Source organism: Zalophus californianus, chromosome 10 (assembly GCF_009762305.2).
Source record: "Zalophus californianus isolate mZalCal1 chromosome 10, mZalCal1.pri.v2, whole genome shotgun sequence".
Classification (NCBI taxonomy): domain Eukaryota; kingdom Metazoa; phylum Chordata; class Mammalia; order Carnivora; family Otariidae; genus Zalophus; species Zalophus californianus.
In genome coordinates this window covers 2,050,027-2,070,896 of record NC_045604.1, presented here as the reverse complement: position 1 = coordinate 2,070,896, position 20,870 = coordinate 2,050,027, and the positions used below count along the sequence as shown (strand labels likewise).

Genomic DNA, 20,870 nt, shown 5'->3' with positions numbered 1-20,870 from the left:
ATGGCCGACTGGCAGCGGCCCCGTGGTCACTGCGGCCAGTGCCCTTTACTTCGGCCCGCCACCCGCTCACTCCCCCTCCCCGCCACGACGCAGCCACGAAAGCAATGTTAATCGTTAGGCGGCGGCTGGGCCCACACACACTCTCAGTGAGCTCGTCCACACTAGCGCGGGCGCGGACAAAGACCCAAAGCTCCGCCCAGCGCTCCCACCGTGGGGCGGGAAGTGAATCTTGAGCCTCACTCGGTTGGCCACTCCGATGACGGACGGGGTCATCAGCCAACCGCAGCCTGGACAAGGCGCATGCGTACACAAAAGCTTGAGCCCTAGATGGGGGGAAAAAACGCCGCGGGCGCACCGCGGTGTCTGGTCTCGCGCGGGCCTGGAGCGGCGGGTGCGCATGCGTGGTCCCAACGCCTTTCCCTCTCTGCGTGACGGGCACCGAGATGGCGCTCTGGGGGCTCGGGCCGCGCGCCCAGCCGCGGAGTCCCGGTGGAGCCTCCGTGCGCCGCGCGGCCGGGTGGCGGTCCCCGGAGCGGAACCCGTGGGGGGAGCCCCGGCCAGCTCTGCGCGCAGAGGCCGCGGTCACGGGCCAGTCCGCTCGCTGGCGGGGACCCCAGGATGCACCAACGGAGAAATCCCGGAGCGCTGCAGACGTTCGCAACCATTTGTATAACCTTCAGAAATAAGCAGCACAGCGTTAGGTATATGTGGTAAAACGCTGTAAAAAGTCAGAGGAAGGGTAAACAGGGCGTTCATGAGTAGTTACGTTGGAGAGGTTGGGGGTGGGATGCGGAAGGACGGGTGGGTGCTGCTGCCTGCGCTCTCCTAACTGGGTGAAATGGTAGATTTATGGGTATTTCATTGTGGTTTCAGTATAATACATGGGATGCTTACTCTTGCATGTGTGGAATATGATTTAAAAATGAGCTTGGCGGGCGCCTCGGTGGCTCAGTGGTTAAGCCTCTGACTCTTGATACCCACTCAGTCATGATGTCAGGGTGGTGAGATCGAGCCCCGCATCCGGCCGGTGGGCAGCGTGGAGTCTGCTTGGGATTCTCTCTCACAAATAAATAAGTAAATCTTAAAAAAAAAAAAAAGAGAGAGAGAGTGGCATCCCCTCCCCTCCAAAAAAAAAATACACAGTTGGAGAAAAAGGAGAAAGCCTTACCTATATTACGTCTGGTTTCCACAGCACTTCTACATGTTGTATCAGTTGATTCTCACAACAGATAATTCTCTCCGTGTGCAAGATGAAGAAACGGAATCGAAAGTTAACCTGAGGCCAGCAGGACAAAGACAGGAAAGGTGAGTGTGCAGAAGACCAGTGGGGAGCCCTGGATGGTTTAATCTCCAGTGTGGCAAGCGCTGTGCCTGGGACAGAGAGCGTGGTCAGTAAGCGCTTGCTGAGTGGGTGACTGGACTTTCTCATTACATGGGTGCCCCGTAGTGAAGGGAGCTACCCTGAAGGCAGGTGGGTGCCCACACAGCAGCTGGCTGGCCATTGTCAGAGTCAGGAGTCCCAGAGAAGCTATGTTTTCTCTGGGCGAAGTTTGGATACAAGTCCCCTTTAAGGCTCTGTGAGTTTGTCAGTGACGGAAGACAAGACCATATTAAGATAATAAGGTCCCCCACTGCAGTGGTGGAAGCAGTCACCAGAGAAAGGCCTGGATAAAAGACAGTTTGAAGGGAAAGCTGTTGCAGAATAGGTGTGAGGCCATCCCGTTGCAGGTGTGTGTCCTGTTGCGTGTTGTCGCGCGTGGCTGCTGGACGCTGATCCATCCCAGCCGGAAGAATGGTGGAGCTGCTGAGTGGGTAAAGCAAGGTCATAGATGGGCAGTGATTCAGAAACGCCAAAGGAGAGCGCTCCGGACAAGTCAGGGACGAAGGGAAAGAGCACCGGAGTGTGAGTTAGGAGACCCGGTTTCTAGGCCTGTCACCTTGGACAAGTCACTTCAGCTGTCTGAGCGTTTTTCCTCGTATGTTAAAGAACATCTACACACAACAAGAACTAAAGCATGTGCCCTAGCCCCTTCTCAGAATCGAGTTAAATCGACTCATACAGGTAAATACACAGATTTCCATCACTGAGACTTTGCTTTCTTCTGTTGTCCCATGATACGTTCGTGGTGCCGGGACTCCCACGTTTCAGTCTGTGTGCATGTGCGGCAAGTTGGGGCTGACCCAAGTCCCTGTCCCCCGCAGTGCCTTGCATGAAGTCTGAACTCAGGAGATTTGTGTTGAATTGCACAGGATTGTGTGGTGAAGGAGAAGGAGCATTGTTTAATCTCTCTGACACCTGTGTTTCCTTGTTTGTAAACGAGGCTAGTTAACCGTTAAAACTCCTTTGGGCTCTAGAGTTCTGTGATCGGACTGTGTTGTGTGGATTGAGAAGACTGAACTATCTGATCTCTAAATTCCTTTGCAACCCCGCTGTTGAGTGATTTCGTAGTGCTGAGTTGCAGGCCGCATACAGAAGCAGTGGGTGGATGGGTTCTCAAAGGGAAACTGCAGAGGGTGCTGAGAACAGAAGCAACACCCGGTTATCCAGTTGGAGAAGGAGCAGCCTTGGCGAGCGACGTAGAAGGATGAGTCTGAGAAGCAGGAAAGAAAAACAGTGTGGGTGTCAGAGTCCGATGCCCAGGGGAGCCAGGCAGCCACGCCCGCCCCGTCGGGCGACACTGTCACATGTGTGACGGGTGGTGGCGACTGCAGAGCCCATGCCTGCCCGGAGCCAGCCCACTGTCTCTTCCAGTTCTTGAGATGAAGCTGGAAATCTAGATTTTTATTTGAAATCTCATGATTTTTAAGTGTTGAGCCCCAATTCGGATTATTTTAAAACTCTGGTAAAAAAAACAAAAACACCACTCCACACCTGCCGACCCCTGGTCTTTGGTCTCTGTGGCATGGTACCCGCAGAGTCTTCCCGCCCTCGGTCGGAGAGTGCTTCCATCCAGCTTTACTGGAAGTGTCCTGTTTCCGTCCACGCCAGTGCTCTGATGTCAGTGCCAGCCCTTCCTGGTGCTTCCGGGACCCATCACTTAGCCCCACACTGTCTTCAGCTTTCACCTTGCATCTCCTTCACTCTAGAAGCTTGCGAAGTCTTTCCACATCCTAAAACCCTGCTCCGTTCTCCTACGCTCCCTTCCAGGGACTGTCTGGAAAGTTCTTTCTTTTCCCTTCCCCAACAGATTGCTGAACAGAATCAGTTGTATTCTCCTGCCTCTCTTTCTGTCATAAGTTGGCTCTGTTCCTCCGCTCAGTGCCGTTTAAAGTCGGCCTCCACCATCCCACTGAAGCCCTTCTGACCAGGCCAAAGGTCTCTGGCTAAATTCATGGAACTGCTCCAACTGAGCTCAACTCCTCATCCTCAGAGATCGAGTCTTGTCCTTTTTAAAACTTTATGACCGAACCGAGAAGTGTTCCATCAGTGTTTACTGAACCAAACCAGAACGTGTTTTCAAGAAAGAAGGACAGTCCGCATCATCAAATTTGCAGAGAGATCAAAGTCTGTGTGGGCCAAATGAAGCCCACTGGATTTTAAGAAAAGGAGATTGCTGGCAGCTTTTGAGAGGGCAATTTGAGCAGAGAGAGCTGGGAGATGTGTTCCTGTAGTTCCTGAGAAAGGGGGTTGTGCAGTGGTGATGGGGGGTTCAGACTTACAGACGATATGCACACGTTGTGTACAGATGATGCATGGGAGGAGTTTGGCACTGGAGGGAAGAGGCACAGAGCACGAGGTACTGGAGACATGAGCGCCACTTGAGACTGAGAAAGCCCCGGCGGGTTCGCAGGCAAAGCGACCACACCTGCAGCTCGCAGCATGTGAACATGCGAGAGAAGGGGTACCTGAGAGCGCTGGTCAGGGGCGCTGGGAGAGAACTGACGAGTCAGCTAGTGGAAGGGACAGGAAGTGAGAAGTCTCCGAAGTAGGCAGAAGGGCTAATCATTTCTGGACTGTGCAGCAGGCCGCCCTGGTGCGGGAGAGCCCCGTGCTTTCCGGCGATGAGATGCAGGCAAGCTCTCGTCCGCAGGCGTGGGGCCACGGGGCTGGACGGGGACCCCGGGCCATCTCAGAGCCCTCACTCTCGGCTGGCTGTGCTTCTTTTGCTCGCTCTGTGTCGGTTGCTGGGGTCTCTGTCTTTGGCTGCCCTCCCTCCATGACTCCTTGTCAGGGAAGTGTTTGTGCCTGAGGTTTAAGCCACCTCCATGCTAGTGACTCTGATTCTATGTTTGTGACCGAAAGGTCTTTCCTGACCCTCCCTTCTGGGTGGCCAGCATATTTCACCGGTGGTTCCGTATCTTCATGACTGAAACTGGTCATTTCTCCTTAATTCTTCATCCCAGCTAACGGTCACAATAATTTTGCAGTTGTCCAAGCAGATACGTGTTTTCCCCTCCCTCTCCCTCTCCCCCCACCACCGTGTGTATAGGTAGATATTGAAAAGAATAAGAACATACTTGGATTTTGTGTACTGTGTTTTCTTTTTTACTTAACTACTGTCACAATCATTTTATCATGTCAATAAATGCTTTTTTTACATTTTTAGTGGCTGCCTAGTATTATCTCTTGCACACGTACTAAAGTATACTGCCTTGAAAATTGTTTCCTTTTTTCTGGGCGCCTGGGTGGCTCAGTCCCTGAACCGTCTGCCTTCGGCTCAGGTCATGATCCCAGGGTCCTTGGGATCAAGTCCTGCGTCAGGCTTCCTGCTCAGCGGGGAGCCTGTTTCTCCCTCCCCCTCTGCTGCTCCGCCTGCTTGTGCTCTCTCTCTCTCTCAAATAAATAAAATCTTTTTTTTAAAGATTTTATTTATTCATTTGACAAAGAGACACAGCGAGAGAGAGAACACAAGCAGGGGGAGTGGGAGAGGGAGAAGCAGGCTTCCTGCTGAGCAGGGAGCCCGATGCAGGGCTCGATCCCAGGACCCTGGGACCATGACCTGAGCCGAAGGCAGATGCTTAACGACCGAGCCCCCCAGGCGCCCCGAGAAATAAAATCTTTAAAAAAAAATTTTTTTAAGCAAATGGTTGGGGCGCCTTTGCCATCAAAACTTTGCCATCAAACTTCTCCCAAGAGGAATCGGGAGGATCCTCCTTTGCCTGTCTGGGTTCCAGGCCTGTCTTCTCTCCTGAAACCACAGTCTTCAGGGGCCCAAGCATCCTCGAAGCTGGTGGACGGCCGAGTCTCTCCCCCTCCCTTCAGTCAGTAGCTCGTGCCGGGCGGTGCCCTCGCTGCCGTGGCGAGGCTGTGTCCTGGCTGCGTGGCTCTGCCGTCTCCCCGTTCTCCCCCCTCGGCGGAGCGCCTGTGGTTCTGCATGAACTTCATCCCCCGTCTGGCTCTCCCTCGCTCTCTGGGTTTGCTCACCTACTTCTCTGGTGCCAGGCTCTCCTTTACTCTGATAATTCAGACTCTCCTGGATGCCTGCTAGCCCGCTCGCCTGGGTGCGATCGACCAGACCCTGCCCGTTGACCGGCGGCCCCCTCCCGCTCCGCACACACGGGAGCCTGCTCGCCGCCACCTTTCCCATCTCGGGTCATGCCAGCACCACACTCGCGTGCGCATGCCCAGCCGCGCCCTCCGAGAGCTGCCGGGTGCGGCCCCCACGTGAGGCTGACTTACTGTCCCCATTCCTGTTACGAGGAGACGAGTGGAGAGTGGTAGCACTCCGTGAGTCTGGTTGTGCTGAGGCCCCTGTGGGGTATTTCGCCGCGTCATCTTCTTTCTGCTCCTCTGTGCCACCTCCAGTCAGTCTCCGCGTGTTCACGGTGCGCCCACCCTCCGTGTGCCCACCAACCCCCTCGGTCAGCTTTGGTTGCATTTGCCTGGAAATGAGCAAGCCCGCGTCAACAACCACACAGACTGTATTCCAAAGCACGGTTTTAAGTACACTGCTGCTTGCAAGTGAAGAGCCTAAATGGCTCTTGGTGCTGGACACGGTCTACCCCGTTAGCTCGGCCTCCAGGGCTCCCCTCTGACGCCAGCCTTTCGTCCTCCCGGTGCCCTTTGTGTGCTTGAGCTCCATCCTGCCCAGAACATGAGCCCCGGACGCACCTGCCCTCCCCCACCCTGTCCGTTCTCTCTCCGGCTTCCCTCTCGGGTCCCTTCTTCGTTATCTAACGCCCACCCCCATCAGATGTGGCCTCTCCATAAACCTTCAAACTCTCCAACACATTGAGTTCTACCTCTTCCCACCCCCACCATTAGTATTTTTTGCTTTTCTTTATCATATTTTTCCTGGTCTCAGAGATTTTTGTAAATGTCTGTCTCCTTGACTAGTCTTACATTTTCGGAGGATACAGACTATTGCTTAGCTCTCTTTGTCTCTCCCACCCTATCGCCCACTACCAGGCAGTGTCCAGAGGAGGCATGTGTTGGGTATAAATGTTCGTTTAGCTTCAACGTCCCGGTTCCAGTGTCTTGTCAGGTGAGCGGAAGAGATCAGAGATACCCCAAGGAGAGAGATGACTCTTTCCCGTTGGATTCTGACACAACTACGGTTCGCCTGCCTTCCCACAGTTCGTTGTATGGGGAGTGCGGGGTGGAGGGAAGCCGTGTTTCAGGCCTGGAGGCAGCCGGGTCTGGTTCAAGCCCGGCCCCACCGCTCCAAGGACGGCTCAGCACACGTTGCTGAAGCTCCCGGAGCCTCCGTGAGCACCTGCCCCACGGAGTTGTGAGGATTCGGTACAAGACAGGTGGAGCATTACAGAGAACAGGGCCCCGCCGATCCAGAGTCCGAGAAATGTTAGGTGTCGCACTAACGGTAGCAATACATCAAATACATTCAGAATGGGTTTTATCTGTTTCCATTTTAGGACGAATGTGTCTGCTTTCCTGGAAACCCACGTCAGTGCGCATTAAGGCCACTTCTGGCTTCCCGCGCAGCCCAGCCCCGCAGTCCCCCGGCTCTTCCTTCGCGCTCCTCACTCTCCCTGGGGAGGAGGACAGTACCCGCCGGGGCCACCAGGGGGCGCACGCGTGCCGCGGGAAAGCGCCTGCGCGCGTGTTCCCGCGCCGCGGACACCCCCGGGGCACGCGCTCGGCCCCAGCACCCTGCTGTCTCGTGACGCCGCCGCAGCCAGGTCCCCGCCCCCGTTCCGGGCGCGCAGGGGTCTCTCTGGCTGCAGGTCTCCCAGCGCTTCTTGTCCACCGCCGTCTCTAGAGCCCTGAGGCCCGGGACCCCGTCCCCGGCGTCACCACCGACTAGCCAACAGCTCGGCTTTCCTCCCCTGTGAAAGGGGGCTCCGACTGCTGCCCCGTGAGCGTCGGGGGGCTGCTGTAAACGCGAAGCAGCCCGGCAGGAACCGACACTACTAACTACAGAGTACCCCCCGGGTTGTGCCCGTGTCTGATCTCAGACTGTGTCATTTCTCGCTCCCGCTGCCTTTTCGGCTACGGCTCTTCACCCCCCGACCCTGGGCCTGGGTGGAGAACTCACTGCCAGCAGGGGTTCCTGGGCCTCCACGCCTGCTCGGCCAGCCGCAGCCAGAGGGGTGGGAACTGACGTTCCCTGGGCCATCCCGAGGTGGCTCTGTCGACAGGGAGAGAAGGACAGAAACCGACGGGGGCGGCGAGCGGCTCCGCAGCTGGCCGCGGGGGAGGCTGAGAGCATCCTGCTCGGGGCCCGAGCCAATACCCGCATGCACGTGGACATGAATGTGCGCGCGTGGGCCGGCGCACAAACGCCCCTCCCCGGGGTAAGGTACTCTAAGGTCTGGGGACACTAGGTGGCAGCACGAGGCCACAGACAGCGGGGCGTCAGCCTCTCTGGCCTCTCGGAGGCGAGGGGCACCCCGACCGCGCTCCCGGCTTCAGGCACCGCATCCCGCCCGACGCGTGGTAAAGACCCCGAGCAGGCCGGGGAGAGCAGACCCGGAGAGCCCATTGCCCACTTTCCAGGGTTGTTGTCAGAGAGCCCCTAGGATTCGTTTTCCAGCTTTCAAAAGGGTACAAACAAGGGGGAGTTTGGAACGCTGAATGAGAAATCTGGATTAGGGTAAGGGGGCATCTGGATAGGACTCCCCAACCCAGACTGATCGGGAAAAGAACTGGTTGCAGGAATCCGTTTTTTGTTTTGGTTTGGTTTGGTTTGGTTTTAAATGAAATAGTGATGTCCTGAGGACATTATTACCTCTCCCGTTCCTGCCCCAGGAGCCTCAGACATCTCTCCTCCAGTTTCCTCAGAGACAGAGAGCCCATAACCTTTCCCAGTAAAGCAGAAATCAGGCACCGTAGCTCATGGAAACTTAATTTTATCTTTCCATCAAGTATTGGTTCATTGTTCTACCAAAAGCCAGGGACACTTGAGAAAAACCCATCTCAGCCAGGACATCCCGAAAGCCTTCTGAGACACAAAGCAGGGAGTTGACGGTGCCACCACCCCACCCGTGCAAGTGTTCTGGGGTGGGAGGGACATGGTCCCAGTGCAAGATGCCACCTTCTCCTTGGCCTCACTCTGCTTGCTTTTGTAACTCCGAAATGAAATCCCCTTTCTTCATTTCCACTCCTCCTACTGCTCCACTCAATCTCTTAATTAGTGGAGTCATCATGGCCCTGAAGCCCAGCGACACCCCTCCCAATTTCCTTGAGCACAATAGAGCCAAGACCACCACCTCACCCTGTCTTCTCTGTCTGTGGGCTGGGACTCCCCAGTCCTCCCTGTCCTCCCCGGTCCTCCCTGGTCCCTCCCTGGTGCTCCCCTGTCCCTCCTCGGTCCTCCCTGGTTCCTCCAGACCTCACTTCTTCTCATGCTTCTCCTTTGACCGAACTGCTGTAACACTGTCTTTATAACGATGCATATAAAGCACTTGAAACACAACTCAGTGTCAATGATTATCATTGCTATTTCTTTTTTTAAAAAAGATTTTATTTATTCATTTGAGACACAGAGATAGAGAGAGCATGAGAAGGGGGAGAGGCAGAGGGAGAGGGAGAAGCAGGCTCCCAGCTGAGCCAGGAGCCCGACTTGGGGCTCGATCCCAGGACCCTGGAATGATGACCTGAGCCGAAGGCAGACGCTTAACCATCTGAGCCACCCAGGCGTCCCTATCATTGCTATTTCTAACTATCTGCAATATTTTACAGTTTATAAGAACTTTTTTTTTAAGATTTTATTTATTTATTTGGCAGAGATAGTGAGAGCAGGAACACAAGCAGGGGGAGTGGGAGAGGGAGAAGCAGGCTTCCCGCCGAGCAGGGAGCCCGATGCGGGGCTCGATCCCAGGACCCCTGGGATCATGACCTGAGCCGAAGGCAGATGCTTAATGACTGAGCCACCCAGGCGCCCCAAGAACTTTCACCTGCATTGTCTAATTCATCCATCCACTCATTCATTCATTCATTCATTCAACAAATATTCATCAAACACCTGTTACGTGCCTGTCACTCTTCCGGGCACTTGATAGAGAAATGACCCACATGGACACAGTCCCTGCCTTCGTGGAGCTTTCAAGGAAGCTTGTGGTTTTCAATGTCAGCTGACACCTGTGCACTGCTTTGTGTTAGGATCTTAACGTTGGAAAGAATGTTAGAAACCAGCTAATTCAATCACTTACCAAGACCAGAAATTCCTTCTACATCTTCCCTGGGTGGCCATTCTTGACCAAACATTCTCTACCTTTGGTTTTTTCCAGCCATTTGAACATGCTTCCTCATGCCAAACCTAATGTGCTTCCTTCTCTCCTTCTCTGCATTCCCTGATTCTCCTGCACCTTTAACTGAGTCACCCCTCTTTGGCGTCACATCCCACCAACAGAGAGAGACCACCATCTGTCTCCAGCAGTTTCTTCACAAAGCTTTGCTTTTGAGAGTTAGTTCCTTTTTTAAAAGAATGATTTTAGAGTAAGCCTCACTTGCTGTGCAGTCATTATCCGCTGCACGTTACTGAGGAGGGGGAACCTCCCCAGGTCGTTCCCTCACACATGGCAGAGCCCTCTGTCTGTTTTCCAGGCTCTTGCATGCTGGTAGCTCATTTAAGATGAGCTCAGTCCAAAGTATGGTGACACTCTTCATCTTTCTTCATTTGGCTGTGATTCTCCCCTACTATTTTAGCAGCTCCAAGATGTCACTGGTTCATGATGCGCTGGTGTTTACTCGAAGTTCAGGTCTTGCAGGTCCACATTCTTGTCAGGAGCGCTCACTCCTGCCCTCTGCTTTCCCCTATGTTCTGCACGTTCTGCACACTGGGGGCCCAGGCATCCTTCAAGGACCACCGCCTCGTGCCACCTCCTTCATGAAACCTGTCCTGATTCCACATCACCCCAACTGAACGTTATCTCTTCCTCTCTCCATAGAGCTTCTGGCTTCTCTTCCGAGCGCATATCCCGCCCTGCTACGCAAGCCAGCAATTCCTATCCTTGTCTGCGCTCTTTAACCAGGGCCTATTCCTCATTTCCCCTTGGGTGCCTTGGTGCTTTGTACGTACAGCTACCCAGCAAACACTTGCCAAGTGAGCAAATCTTATAACTAGGAAATGAATATTTTGTCCCTACACGTGTAAATACTTTATACACCCTTGCAAAATTTCTTGAGCAAATGCTTTCTGTGGCACTGGGCTCAGTCCTGCTCTGTTTCGTACAGAGCACCTGCCAGGAATGGTGTGCTGTCTCGCTGAATGCTTGCGGCAGTCCTATGAGGTGGGCATTACGTCTGTTTCACAGGTGAGGGAGTGGAGGCTCCAGACCCAGGGTCACCCCACTCGTGAGCAGCAGAGCTGGGACTGACTCTGTGTTCCTGTCACCCTGCTGCTTTTCTTTTTTTTTTTTTTTTAAGATTTTATTTATTTATTTGAGAGAATGAGAGAGAGAGCACATGAGAGGGGGGAGGGTCAGAGGGAGAAGCAGACTCCCTGCTGAGCAGGGAGCCCGATGCGGGACTCGATCCCGGGACTCCAGGATCATGACCTGAGCCGAAGGCAGTGGCTTAACCAACTGAGCCACGCAGGCGCCCACCCTGCTGCTTTTCAACAGCAAAGCACGTGCCCTTCTGGAGACCAAGTGTGTCTGGGGCAGCAGTCCCAATCAGGTCGCTGTTTGGCAGAGCTGGTGAGACCTGCAGACGGCCCTGAGGAGCTTAGGAGTTTAGGACAAGCTGCTGGTGGCTGCTGTAGGTTCTTTTACCGCCCCCCCCCCATTAAAGTAAGCTCTACGCCCAACGTGGGGCTTGAACTCAAGACCCCAAGATCAAGAGTCGCGCACTCTACTGACGGAGGCAGCCAGGTGCCCCCAGATAGGAAAGAAGACTTTTTTTTTTTTTAAGTAATAGCCCCTTGAGGTTCTTCAGTGGGTTACAAACCGGCTCAAAGTGGTGGTTGAGGGACAGGAGGGGGTGGCAGTGGCCAAGGCAGGGGAACCCGTGGGAAGACACTGCTGTTCCTTGTGTGCCGGACTCTTTTCCCCCAGCCCCTCCTGAAGAACCCTCTCGCCTGTAAGTCTTTGCTCAGATGCCAGCTTTTTGGGAAGCCCCGCCCTGGCTCCCTCACCCTGTTTCGTGTCTCATTTACGGTCTGGGGCGGCGTCTCCCTGGGTGTCTGAAGCCTCAAACCGGATGTGCCATGCATATGCCCTCCCGGTTCCAGCCGACAGCCCCCTGCCAGGCTCCCCTGAAGCCTCTCTCCCCCATTTGTGAAGCCCCCTTCAGCGACAGAGTAACAACCAACAAGACATTAAATGTGAAAAGCCTATAGAATAAATGACTTTTCGCTGGATTCCGCTGGTGTTTACGTGCCTTTTCGTGTCCCGTCCCCACACACTTCTGCGGGGAGGGGTGAAGGCTACATTGCAGTAAAATTACTCCCCAGCAGTCCCAGGTGGGAGCGACTCAAAAGAGACCAAAAACGGGCTGGGGCTGAGGTGGGGGGGGCGCTGAGCGACTTGTCCCACACCCAGTGGGGGGCTGATCCCCGGAGGCCCGGGCCGTCCGCCCCTCGCCCGGATTCCCAGCGTCGCAGGCTCCCGAGAAGAATGCGGCTCAGGAGCATACGTGACCTTTCACCCTTCAGACAAGCTAAGTTTGTTTTCTCCTTTTCTGTCCATCCCGCAGCAGGAGGGAGGGGGAAATGGGATGGGCCTTGTCGAACTTTCTCCCGCGACAATGCCCCGGAGGAGTTGAAGTGCAGGGAGTAAAGGATCTATTTATTTTGGCTCAGGAGGGACAATGTAAGCAGATGGTCTTTGATGGGATTAGCGGCGTAATCTCTAAGACCCTGGTAAATTGGAAAATGATCCATTATATTCCACGAAACTTTGGCGGCTTCGACTCCTGGGGAGGGAGGGGCAGGGCCCAGGGGCACCTTGTTAGAAAGGACCCCCCTCTGGGAGCAGCCCAATCCCGCACAGAGAATTTGGGAAGGAGTTCGTTAGCTGCACGACGCCAGCCCCTCTTCTCTTGAGAGAGCACAGAAATCAGAACTCTCCCTGTGCTCTCTCAGAGCTCCTTACTCTCGGTCTCCCTCCTCCCTCCTCAGGAGATGGCTGAGGGGTCCTGGCTACCACCCCCTGCCCCGCTCCCCCCCCCCCCACCGCCCCGACCCTTTCCACTCCCAGGGTGCTTAAGGCGACTCTTCCCTGTGAAGAGAAGGATATCAACTCTCCCACCTTGGAAGGGCCGGGAATTCTTCTTAGAATCCAAACTGTACCCCTCCCACTGGATTTCCAGTCTGTTGCCCACTCCCAGCCCCACAGCCCGGGAGGACCCCTCCTCTCCACACCCTGGGAAGCCGTGCAGAGCCTGGGCCAGAGAGGGGGATGGGCGGCCGCTGCGGGGAGCAGGGGCTGGGGAGGGGGAGAAATGTGAAAGGGGAGATAGGGTGATAATGAACCACTCCGCCCAGCCTCCACCCTCTTCACTCACCTCGGTCCCCCAGAGCCCAAGCGCCTCCAGGCCTAGGAGCCCCTCCATCTGGAGAATCTGGGCTGCAGAGGTGGAGGCATATGGGAGCCCTAGTTCGGGCGAGGGGTGGTGCAGCAGCTCGGGTCATAGAAGCTGTCTGCCCTGTGTGTTACATCTTCGTCCCCATGGTAAGCTGCCGTTTCTAAAGAAACTTGGATGTTCAGAATGGTGTTTGGATCTCCGAACAACCGAATGAGGAGGGCATCAGAAAACTTGGAAAACAGGTGTAAGACAGGGTCGGTGACTTGCTGAGGGCCCCAGGTCAGTACGGACAGAGCCCGGACTGAAACTCAAGCTCAGTGTACCAGGGGGTCGGCTCACGTTGGTAAATGCGTGAAGTGTTTAACTACCGCACGCCTTGTTCATTCATTTCAACACTTCAGTCGTGTCCAGAACTTTCAGTAGTTCTTGAACTTGAACAGGTGTCTGATTGCAACCGTATCAGATTCATAGACTTAATTTGGGGGAATCCAAAGCTCAAACACACACAATCAAAACATGCATTTTTTCCATACGCAGAAGCCACAATTCTCTGAAAGTAAGCACATACCTGAGGGGAGCCGGAGGATGGACAGGTAGAAGGGTAGTCATTCAACTCCAAATACAAATTCCAACACCTCTGAGCGTATTAACTTCAACTGTAAGAGATGAAGCTGGTGACTTGGGGGTGGGGGTGGTTCCGGGAGGAATTCGACTTGTACAATGTTTTATTTCAGGCTATTCCAATGTATTAAGATATATTTTACTTTATTTTAGCATTTTTTTACAAATGGACACTTTGTAATGTGTGTTTTTTTTTTCAACTTTGTTTTTAAAGTTAGCTCTACGCCCATCGTGGGGCTTGAACCTGAGATCAAGAGTCCCCTGCTCTACCAACTGAGCCAGCCAGGCGCCCCTAATGTATGTAGGTATGTATGTATTTTTTGAGATAGCTTGACTTGACACAGGGATTTGCAGACTGGTTAAACCAGGAAGGCAGAGTGGAGAGGTAGCAAGCTGCCGCCACCCATCCCCCTCTCCACTGCCCTCTGCCCCCAATACAAAAATCACAAAGTGGACGGGACAGTCCCAAATTGGAGAAAAGCTACAATTTCTTGAAGTGTCTGCGAAGGGCCGAGCCGGCACACGGTGGGCACATTCATTCACTGAGTTCACAGCCCAGGGAAGTAGGTTTCCTGTTCTCCACGTTACCTGTTCTGAAGAGAGGCTTGAGAGTTTGGGGAACCGGCTTAGCGTCACACAGCCAGTTAAGGGGTGGGGCTGCCATTGCAGACTACGCTCCCCCTAACAGCCTGCACCCCTCCACCGCGCTCCCGGCCTTCACGTCGATCCTCCCCCAGAACGCCTGCGGATGCTCCTCACGGCCGGGGCTCTCCAGGGAGGCCCTGTTGCTCCCCGTTCTCCTGGGGTTTCTCCCATGGGAGCACCCCCCTCCTCACCTCCCACCCTTATGGGTAAGCGTTTTCTCTCGAGTTAGCTCATTCCTCTGCCCCAAATTAAGACACAATCCATTTACTGATGAAGTCCAAAATATTCTGGGGCAGCACTGACCCACCAGATCTGAGTTGGGCTCATTCCCTCCTGGCTCTGGCCACCTTTGCACTGGAAGAACCCTTCCTTCATCAAGGAGGAAAGGGGTGGACACAATGGTGTGGCCAAGGCCGCTGGGCTGGTCATCACCACCCCTCCCTGCCCCTCTCCGGCCCTCCCCAGCCCACAGAGGTGGGGGGCGGAGGAGACTGCTGGGTGGCATTCATTCAGGTGTTCGGAGAGGCAGGTGGCCACCTGACACTGAGGTCAGCCGAGGCTTAGTTAGGATGGAAGCTCTGGACTGAGCCAGCCTCTCAGTTGCCAAGAACGCCCTGAACGTCAGTCTGGAGGCTTGGGCTGGCTGTCCCCGCCTAGGTCCCTGCTCTGTGTCCTGGAATGTTAGAGCTTCCACGAGGCACGGGCTCTCCATCCCCTTCCCTGCTCCGGGGAACCACCGACAGGGTCCACGTGGTCTACGCCTGGCTCCCTCCGCCCCTGGAAACCTGGGTCTAGGGGCAGAACTGGGCAGCTTTGGAAGAAAATGGAAGGGGCCCCCAGAGCCGCTGGAGAAGGGGGAGGGTTGCAAGCCCTCCGGCCAGACTCCGGGAGGGGCCCAGCCCTCTTCCACCGCCTCAGTCGGGTCCCTCTCTCCTCCGTCGTATTTCCCTGGATCTCCTTCTCTCCGCCTCTCTTCCTCCCCTGGCCGCTGGTTCTTGGCCTCCCCTCTCCCCTGGCTCTCTGTCCGGCTGGTCTTCCTCCGCCTCGGCTTGCCAGGCTCCCGCGTTTCCCCAGCTTCGCCGGTGACCGATTCCTCAGCCTCCCGACCCCGCACCGCGGCCGGGTCTTCCCGCCTGGGGCTCACAGCCAGCGGGGCCGGGTGGGGAGTGGGGCGGCCACGGCTCCCGACCCCCAAGAACCCCACGGGACCCGGCTTCGCGAGCCTCCGCTTGGCGCCGCGAATCCGGAGACAGCGTCTACAAGGGCCTGACGGCCAAAAACTCGAATGCGAGGGAGGACTGAGCCTGGGGGTTGGCAGTGGAGGAGGGAGGTCGTGCTTGGCTTTATTCCCCCCGGGGGATGGGCTCGGCGGCGGAGATGGGGGGAGGGGAGGGGGCACTGGCACGGCCCCCAGCCCGGCTGTTCGCCCGAGCCGGGTCCGGGGAGCTGGCGGCCAGCGGAGGAGACCCCGCGGCCCCCACTTCCCACGGCTCCGGGGACCCCGGGACCCCCGGTACCTGCAGCCCCTCGGATCCCGTGCCTCCTCCTTCCCGCAGTGCCCCGAATCCCGCAGCACCCCCATCCTGCATCCACCCTACTTCCCGCGGCCCCCCATCCCGTGCCCCCCCGCTTCCCGCGGCAGTTCCCGCTCCCCACGAATCCGTAGGCCCCCCGTCCCTGAATCCCCCCTACCCCGGCTGCCCGCGGCCCCCTCTTCCCGAGCACCCCACTTCCTGCAGTCTCCCAAATCCCGCGGCCCTGGATCCCGTGTCCCGCCCCTGCCCCGCTTCCCGCGACCCCTGGCTTCTTGCAGCCCCCAAACTCCCGCAGCCCCCGGGTCCCGCAACCCCCGACCCTGCAGCCCCCCGCTTCCCGCGCCCCTCGGTTTCCTGCAGCCCCCCCCCGGATCCCGTGCCCCCCGCTTCCCACGCTCCCCGGTTTCCTGCGGCCCCCCCCCGGATCCGGTGCCACCACCCTCCCCCCCGCTTCCCCCAGCCCCCCAACTCCAACGCCACCTCGCCGCGTCTCGGCCCCTCCCCTCGGGCGCCTTGCAGGCTTTTCTTTTCCATTTTGTTACCTTGCCCTTCCTATCATTTAATTAAACGTTTTAAAGATCTTTGTTATGTTTCCCTTTTATTTCCTTTAGTGTTATTTTATCCCTTTTGTTTTAACGTTTGCTTCCTTTTCAAATGGATTTTGTTCTCCTCCTTCTCTGTTTCCGATTCCCTTTTTCTTTCTCCGCTCCCCGGTCGCCTCGGCTGTCCGGTCCTCCGCGGGCGCCCGCGGCGGGGCGCGGCAGAAAGAGCGGCGCTCCACCGCGCTCCCCGCCCCCGCGCGGAGCCCCCTGGCCGGGACTTGGTGGGAAGCGGGAGCCGAGCCGCCGGCGCCGGGAGAGCGCGCCTGGAGCAGGGGCGCGCGGCGTGCTCCCGCCTGGCCTGGCCCTGTCCTGGCCCCGGGCAGGCGGGGCCAGGACAGGCCCACGGTTCACGCCGGCACTCAGGGGCCCCTAGACACGCAGGGGCAAACACCGAGATCAACCAGTGTCACACGCGCAGCCTCAAACCACAAGAACACACCACACTCGCAGAGCGGGGACGTAATGGACGCAGAAGTGATCGGTACACGCGCACCAGCTAGCGCACACATCACTGCACACTGCAAATAGACGTGACTCAGACGCATAAACCTACTTGCACACACTCGGCAGCTCAAGGGGGATTTCAGCGCTAACTCAGACCATCACAGTGTGACCCTCCGCAGCAGCATCGCAGTGGGAAGGGGGCCTGCCTGGTCTCCCCCGTGGGCGCAGCCTGGCCGGATGCGCAGCCATCGGAGTTCAGCACCTCTGCCTCCACTAAGGCGGTAGGGGCTCCCAAGGTGGGGGATACCGGCTGCTTGTGTAGCTGAGGGATCCAGCCCAAATATGGGAGCGGGAGCCCCAGAAATGAGCATCAGCCCTGGAGGACTGAAGCCCGGCGCGGCACCAAGAAAATGGCACCGCGTTAGAGTATCAGGCACGCGATCCGGATGCCAGGGAGGATTCCCAGCCGCATGTACCACGCACAGTGCTGGTGTCGGGCCAGCTGCCCACTTAGAGACCATTATTTGTGTGAAAAGGAGCAGAAAAGATGTGTGTGGTTCTAGGAAAAAAAGTAACATATGTATACAAATATAGGTACCAATACACACCTAGGGGGATGGAAAGTAGAAACTCTGTCTCCAGCTCATGGCTGGCGCGCTAGCCCGGAACCTCTGTGGCCACGGCTGGGGCTCTTTCCAGGGCAGATGGGATGGGTGCCATGGGAGCTCTGAGGGGAAAGGCTGGTTTGTGGGGAAACCGTATGTATCAGATTTATTATCAAATCACACACACAAAAGGGATATTTTGGCAGCTTTGGGGATGAGCTCTGGGGTAAAAGACCAGTGCCCCAGAAGTCCTGGATCTGGAAGGGGCTCCCGGGTGCGGCAGCATGTGGCGGCCCGCGGAGCCTGACCACAGGCAGGTGTCGGTCCGCGCAGACCGTGCAGGATGGAAACACAAACCCGATGAGATCAAGTCACACCCGGACCTGCTCCACACGCAGCTCCCGACAACCATACCGGGCACGAGGCAGGCAGCGTGTGGTTACAGAGGTCCATCTGGACTGCCAGGGACATTGATTTTGTAAGAGAGAAGGTGGGCTAGGAGATATTTATGTGCACACACAGGACTCCCTAGGTTTGGAGCTCAGTTATTGTACATGACAGCCGCAGAAGTGGGGAAGTGCATAGAGAAAGAGAAATCCCAGGGACTCCCTGCCTCTGAAGTCAGGTCTCCCCCGGGGCAGCCCTGGGATGGGGGGGGGGGCCGGAATCCATTGTCCAAACATCATCAGATGCATGCAGGGGGATGTGCCTGATGCAGCTGCAGATCCGTTCACTGTTCACTGATTTCTGGACTGAGCCTGGAGGAGAAACAGGGAGGAGGAAGGGCCACGTCCCAGGTCTCTAGGGTGGGATAGAGAAGGGCAGGCTTGGCCCCTGGGGCTGGCTGGCTGTCACTCTCTTGTCCTTGACTGGGTTCTTTCTTGTAGGTCTCGGTCTCGGCCTCTCTCGGCCCCTCTCTGCCTGCCTTTCAGTGCATTACTCTTCTGTATTATAGGGCCACAGAGAAACACTGCCGGACCCAGGAGCAGATAGAAGCACAAACGTATTCTGGGGATGTGGAGGTCACTGGTGATAAAGCCCATCCCTCTTGCTGGTCTCTGTGTATTTACGTGATAGCGCATTTTCATGTTTGTGCAAAAATCCAAGTACGGCCTTGAAAGTTTGTTTCTTTCAGTCCTTCGGCTACTGTCTCCCCGAGGGGGTCTCTCTGTCTGTTTCTCTCAAGGACCCTTCCCCTTCTTCATTATACCACTCAAGAGCAGTCTGGGCCCTTGGACTTGGCCGCAGTTTCAGTCGGTAACCCTCCTGCCCCCCCAATATGGCCTTCTTTGAAGTTTGCCCCAGGTGGGCAACGCTTTATTGATGCAGAGATGGCCGGATGACCACACTGGGAGCATGCCTGGAGGGAGACGTTGGCAACTTGGTGGGGATGCAAGTATCTCTAGGGACATGACAGGGCCTGTGGGGCCCCTCGAACAGAACAGGGGAGGGGGTGGAGGCCTCTTCTGAGTGGAATGGAGGGAAGGGCATGGGTGAGGCTCTGAAACCCACGGCCAAGGGCCAGTGCAATCCCACCTGGCCAGGCAGGGGAAGAGGGACCCAAGTCAGTAGGGCAAGTCCTGGGAAGAATATGAAGGAAAAGAAATCAGTCCTGTCAGGTCCCGCTTCCCACCCCCAGATGTGGCGGAAACAACGTCTGGGTAAGAGAAGGCAGGGGTGTGAGAAGGGAGCCCCAGGCACCTGGCGACATCTAGGTGGAGAGCCCAACAGTGAAGACAGTGACAGACACCCTGGGGGGAGGGGAAGGGGCTGGAGTCCGCCTCTGTCCCCCCTTCCCCCCCCCCCTGCTGTGCGCTCACCAGGCAGCGGTGGGAATATGACACCAGGGTCAGACGCCTCTGCGTGGATCCTGTGACTATTTACTAGGTGGTGCAAGCAGGGCGGAGGGCTTGGGGACGGGGTGCGCTCTGGGCAGGGCGGCGGCAGGGACAGCAGCCAGCCCCATGCCCGCGACGGAATGCACCTGCAGAGCCCCTGCTGCCCCCTCCCTCCAGGGAAGCTGGCCCCGGTGTTCCCTCCCAGTCTGGATTCCTTCGCCGCCGCCCCCCCACCCCCCACCCCGGCTCCGCTGCTTCTTGGCTCCTGGGCACTGGGGGTCCGTCTCCCTGTCTCTGTCACTCTTCACAGCTTTGCTGCCTCTGTCCTCAGGTCTCTGTCTCTCCATGCTCACCCCACCCCCCCTTTGTGAATTCAGAGACTTCTCCCGGAGCCCCTCCCCACTCTTCCCAGAACGACAGCGAGAAAAGTGTCCCACGCCCTCGGCCCCCTCCTCTAGGGCCGCGACCCCCTCTGGAGCGTCAGATAATTGCTGGTGTGCCGCTCTGAGGAGCCCGGGCTGATACCAGGGAAGGAGAGGGGGAGAGAAATAAATAATAATTTGCTTCCATTCAGCGTATATAGGTTACTTGATTTGCATATATGCTAATAATGCTATAATTACCCTGCTGTTCTGGCCTATGATCAAGTTCTATAAATACATGGATAGCAGAGCGAGGCCTAGCAACACCACCCCAAATTATAAAGTATGTGTCTGTGTGCATCTATGTGTCCCCTAAATCCATGAGCCTCTCTTTGTTATAACACGGCCCTGGGAGCCCTTAGCTCTTCCGGCTCTCGGCTGCCCACCCCCCGCCCCCCGTGTTCAGAGACGGGGGGGGGCGGGGGGAGGAGGAGGAAAGACCCGCCTGAATGAGAAAAGATTCCGGGTTATATGTAATTTTTTTGTATTGGTATTATTATGAATACATCATTACTGGTTTTAGGAAAACCAAAGATTTCCCCCAAATCATTGAATTAGTTATTGCCTGAATGTCCTCACCTTGGATGGGCCCGGACTTTGGGGTGCAGATTGGGGTGCAGGAAGAGGCCACCTCCCTACGCTGGGCCTGTTTGAGATGTTTAAGAAAGTGCTGGCTACGGGGTCCCCTTCCCCAAAGCTGCCCCCACACGTCCGCCTCCTCGCCTGCTCCGGGCGCTCAGAGCCATGCAGATGTTTGGGGGATGGTGGCAGAGGTGGGAGGGGCCTGGAGCAACATAAAAGACGAGATCCACAGCTGTCTGCTTTTAATTATAATTATCCCCTTTCGCTTCCTTTCTGGCTAATGAGGGGGGGGATTCGATTTTTTTCCTCCCTTTTCTCCCCCCTTCCCCTGGAGTTGAGGGGTGGAGTGAGTTCAGGGTCCTCCTCCCGTGCCCCCCCAGCCCCTGGTTACTGGGAGAAAGGCAGACTCCAGAGGGTGGGGACAGTGTGAAGAGCTTTGCAGGAACAAAGGGAGGACAGGTTTGGATTGCTGGACACGTCCCAGAGTTGGAGAGACCCCCTCCATCCCCCTGGCACCCCTCCCACCAGCCCCCCAGCCCCCAGACAAGGAGCTCAATGTCTTCCAGCCGGTGAGAAAGGAGCGAAAGGGAGCCCAGGCCTAGAGGGAAGGAGGAGGGAAGGGGTGGGGAGCCGGGGGCGCAAAATTAGTCTCAAAGGATCTTTATTTCTGAGCTAGTGAAGCAGATGTAATCAAGGGGAGAACAAAAT

The 20,870-nt window shown here is 56.4% G+C and overlaps 1 protein-coding gene and 1 long non-coding RNA gene across 2 annotated transcripts; both read left to right on the top strand.

Moving 5' to 3' along the window:
- The first annotated feature begins 438 nt into the window (after positions 1-438).
- Positions 439-8,938, top strand: LOC113933595. Its single transcript, XR_003523403.1, has 3 exons — positions 439-701; positions 1,193-1,305; positions 6,814-8,938. It is a non-coding gene; the product is annotated as an uncharacterized LOC113933595 (long non-coding RNA).
- Positions 8,939-14,336: 5,398 nt separating this feature from the next.
- On the top strand, positions 14,337-20,764 carry LOC118355994 (basic proline-rich protein-like). Its single transcript, XM_035722018.1, has 4 exons — positions 14,337-14,340; positions 15,191-16,098; positions 16,895-16,996; positions 20,699-20,764. The coding sequence occupies exons 1-4, from the start codon at positions 14,337-14,339 to the stop codon at positions 20,762-20,764; spliced, it is 1,080 nt and encodes a 359-aa protein (XP_035577911.1).
- The last annotated feature ends 106 nt before the right edge of the window (positions 20,765-20,870 follow it).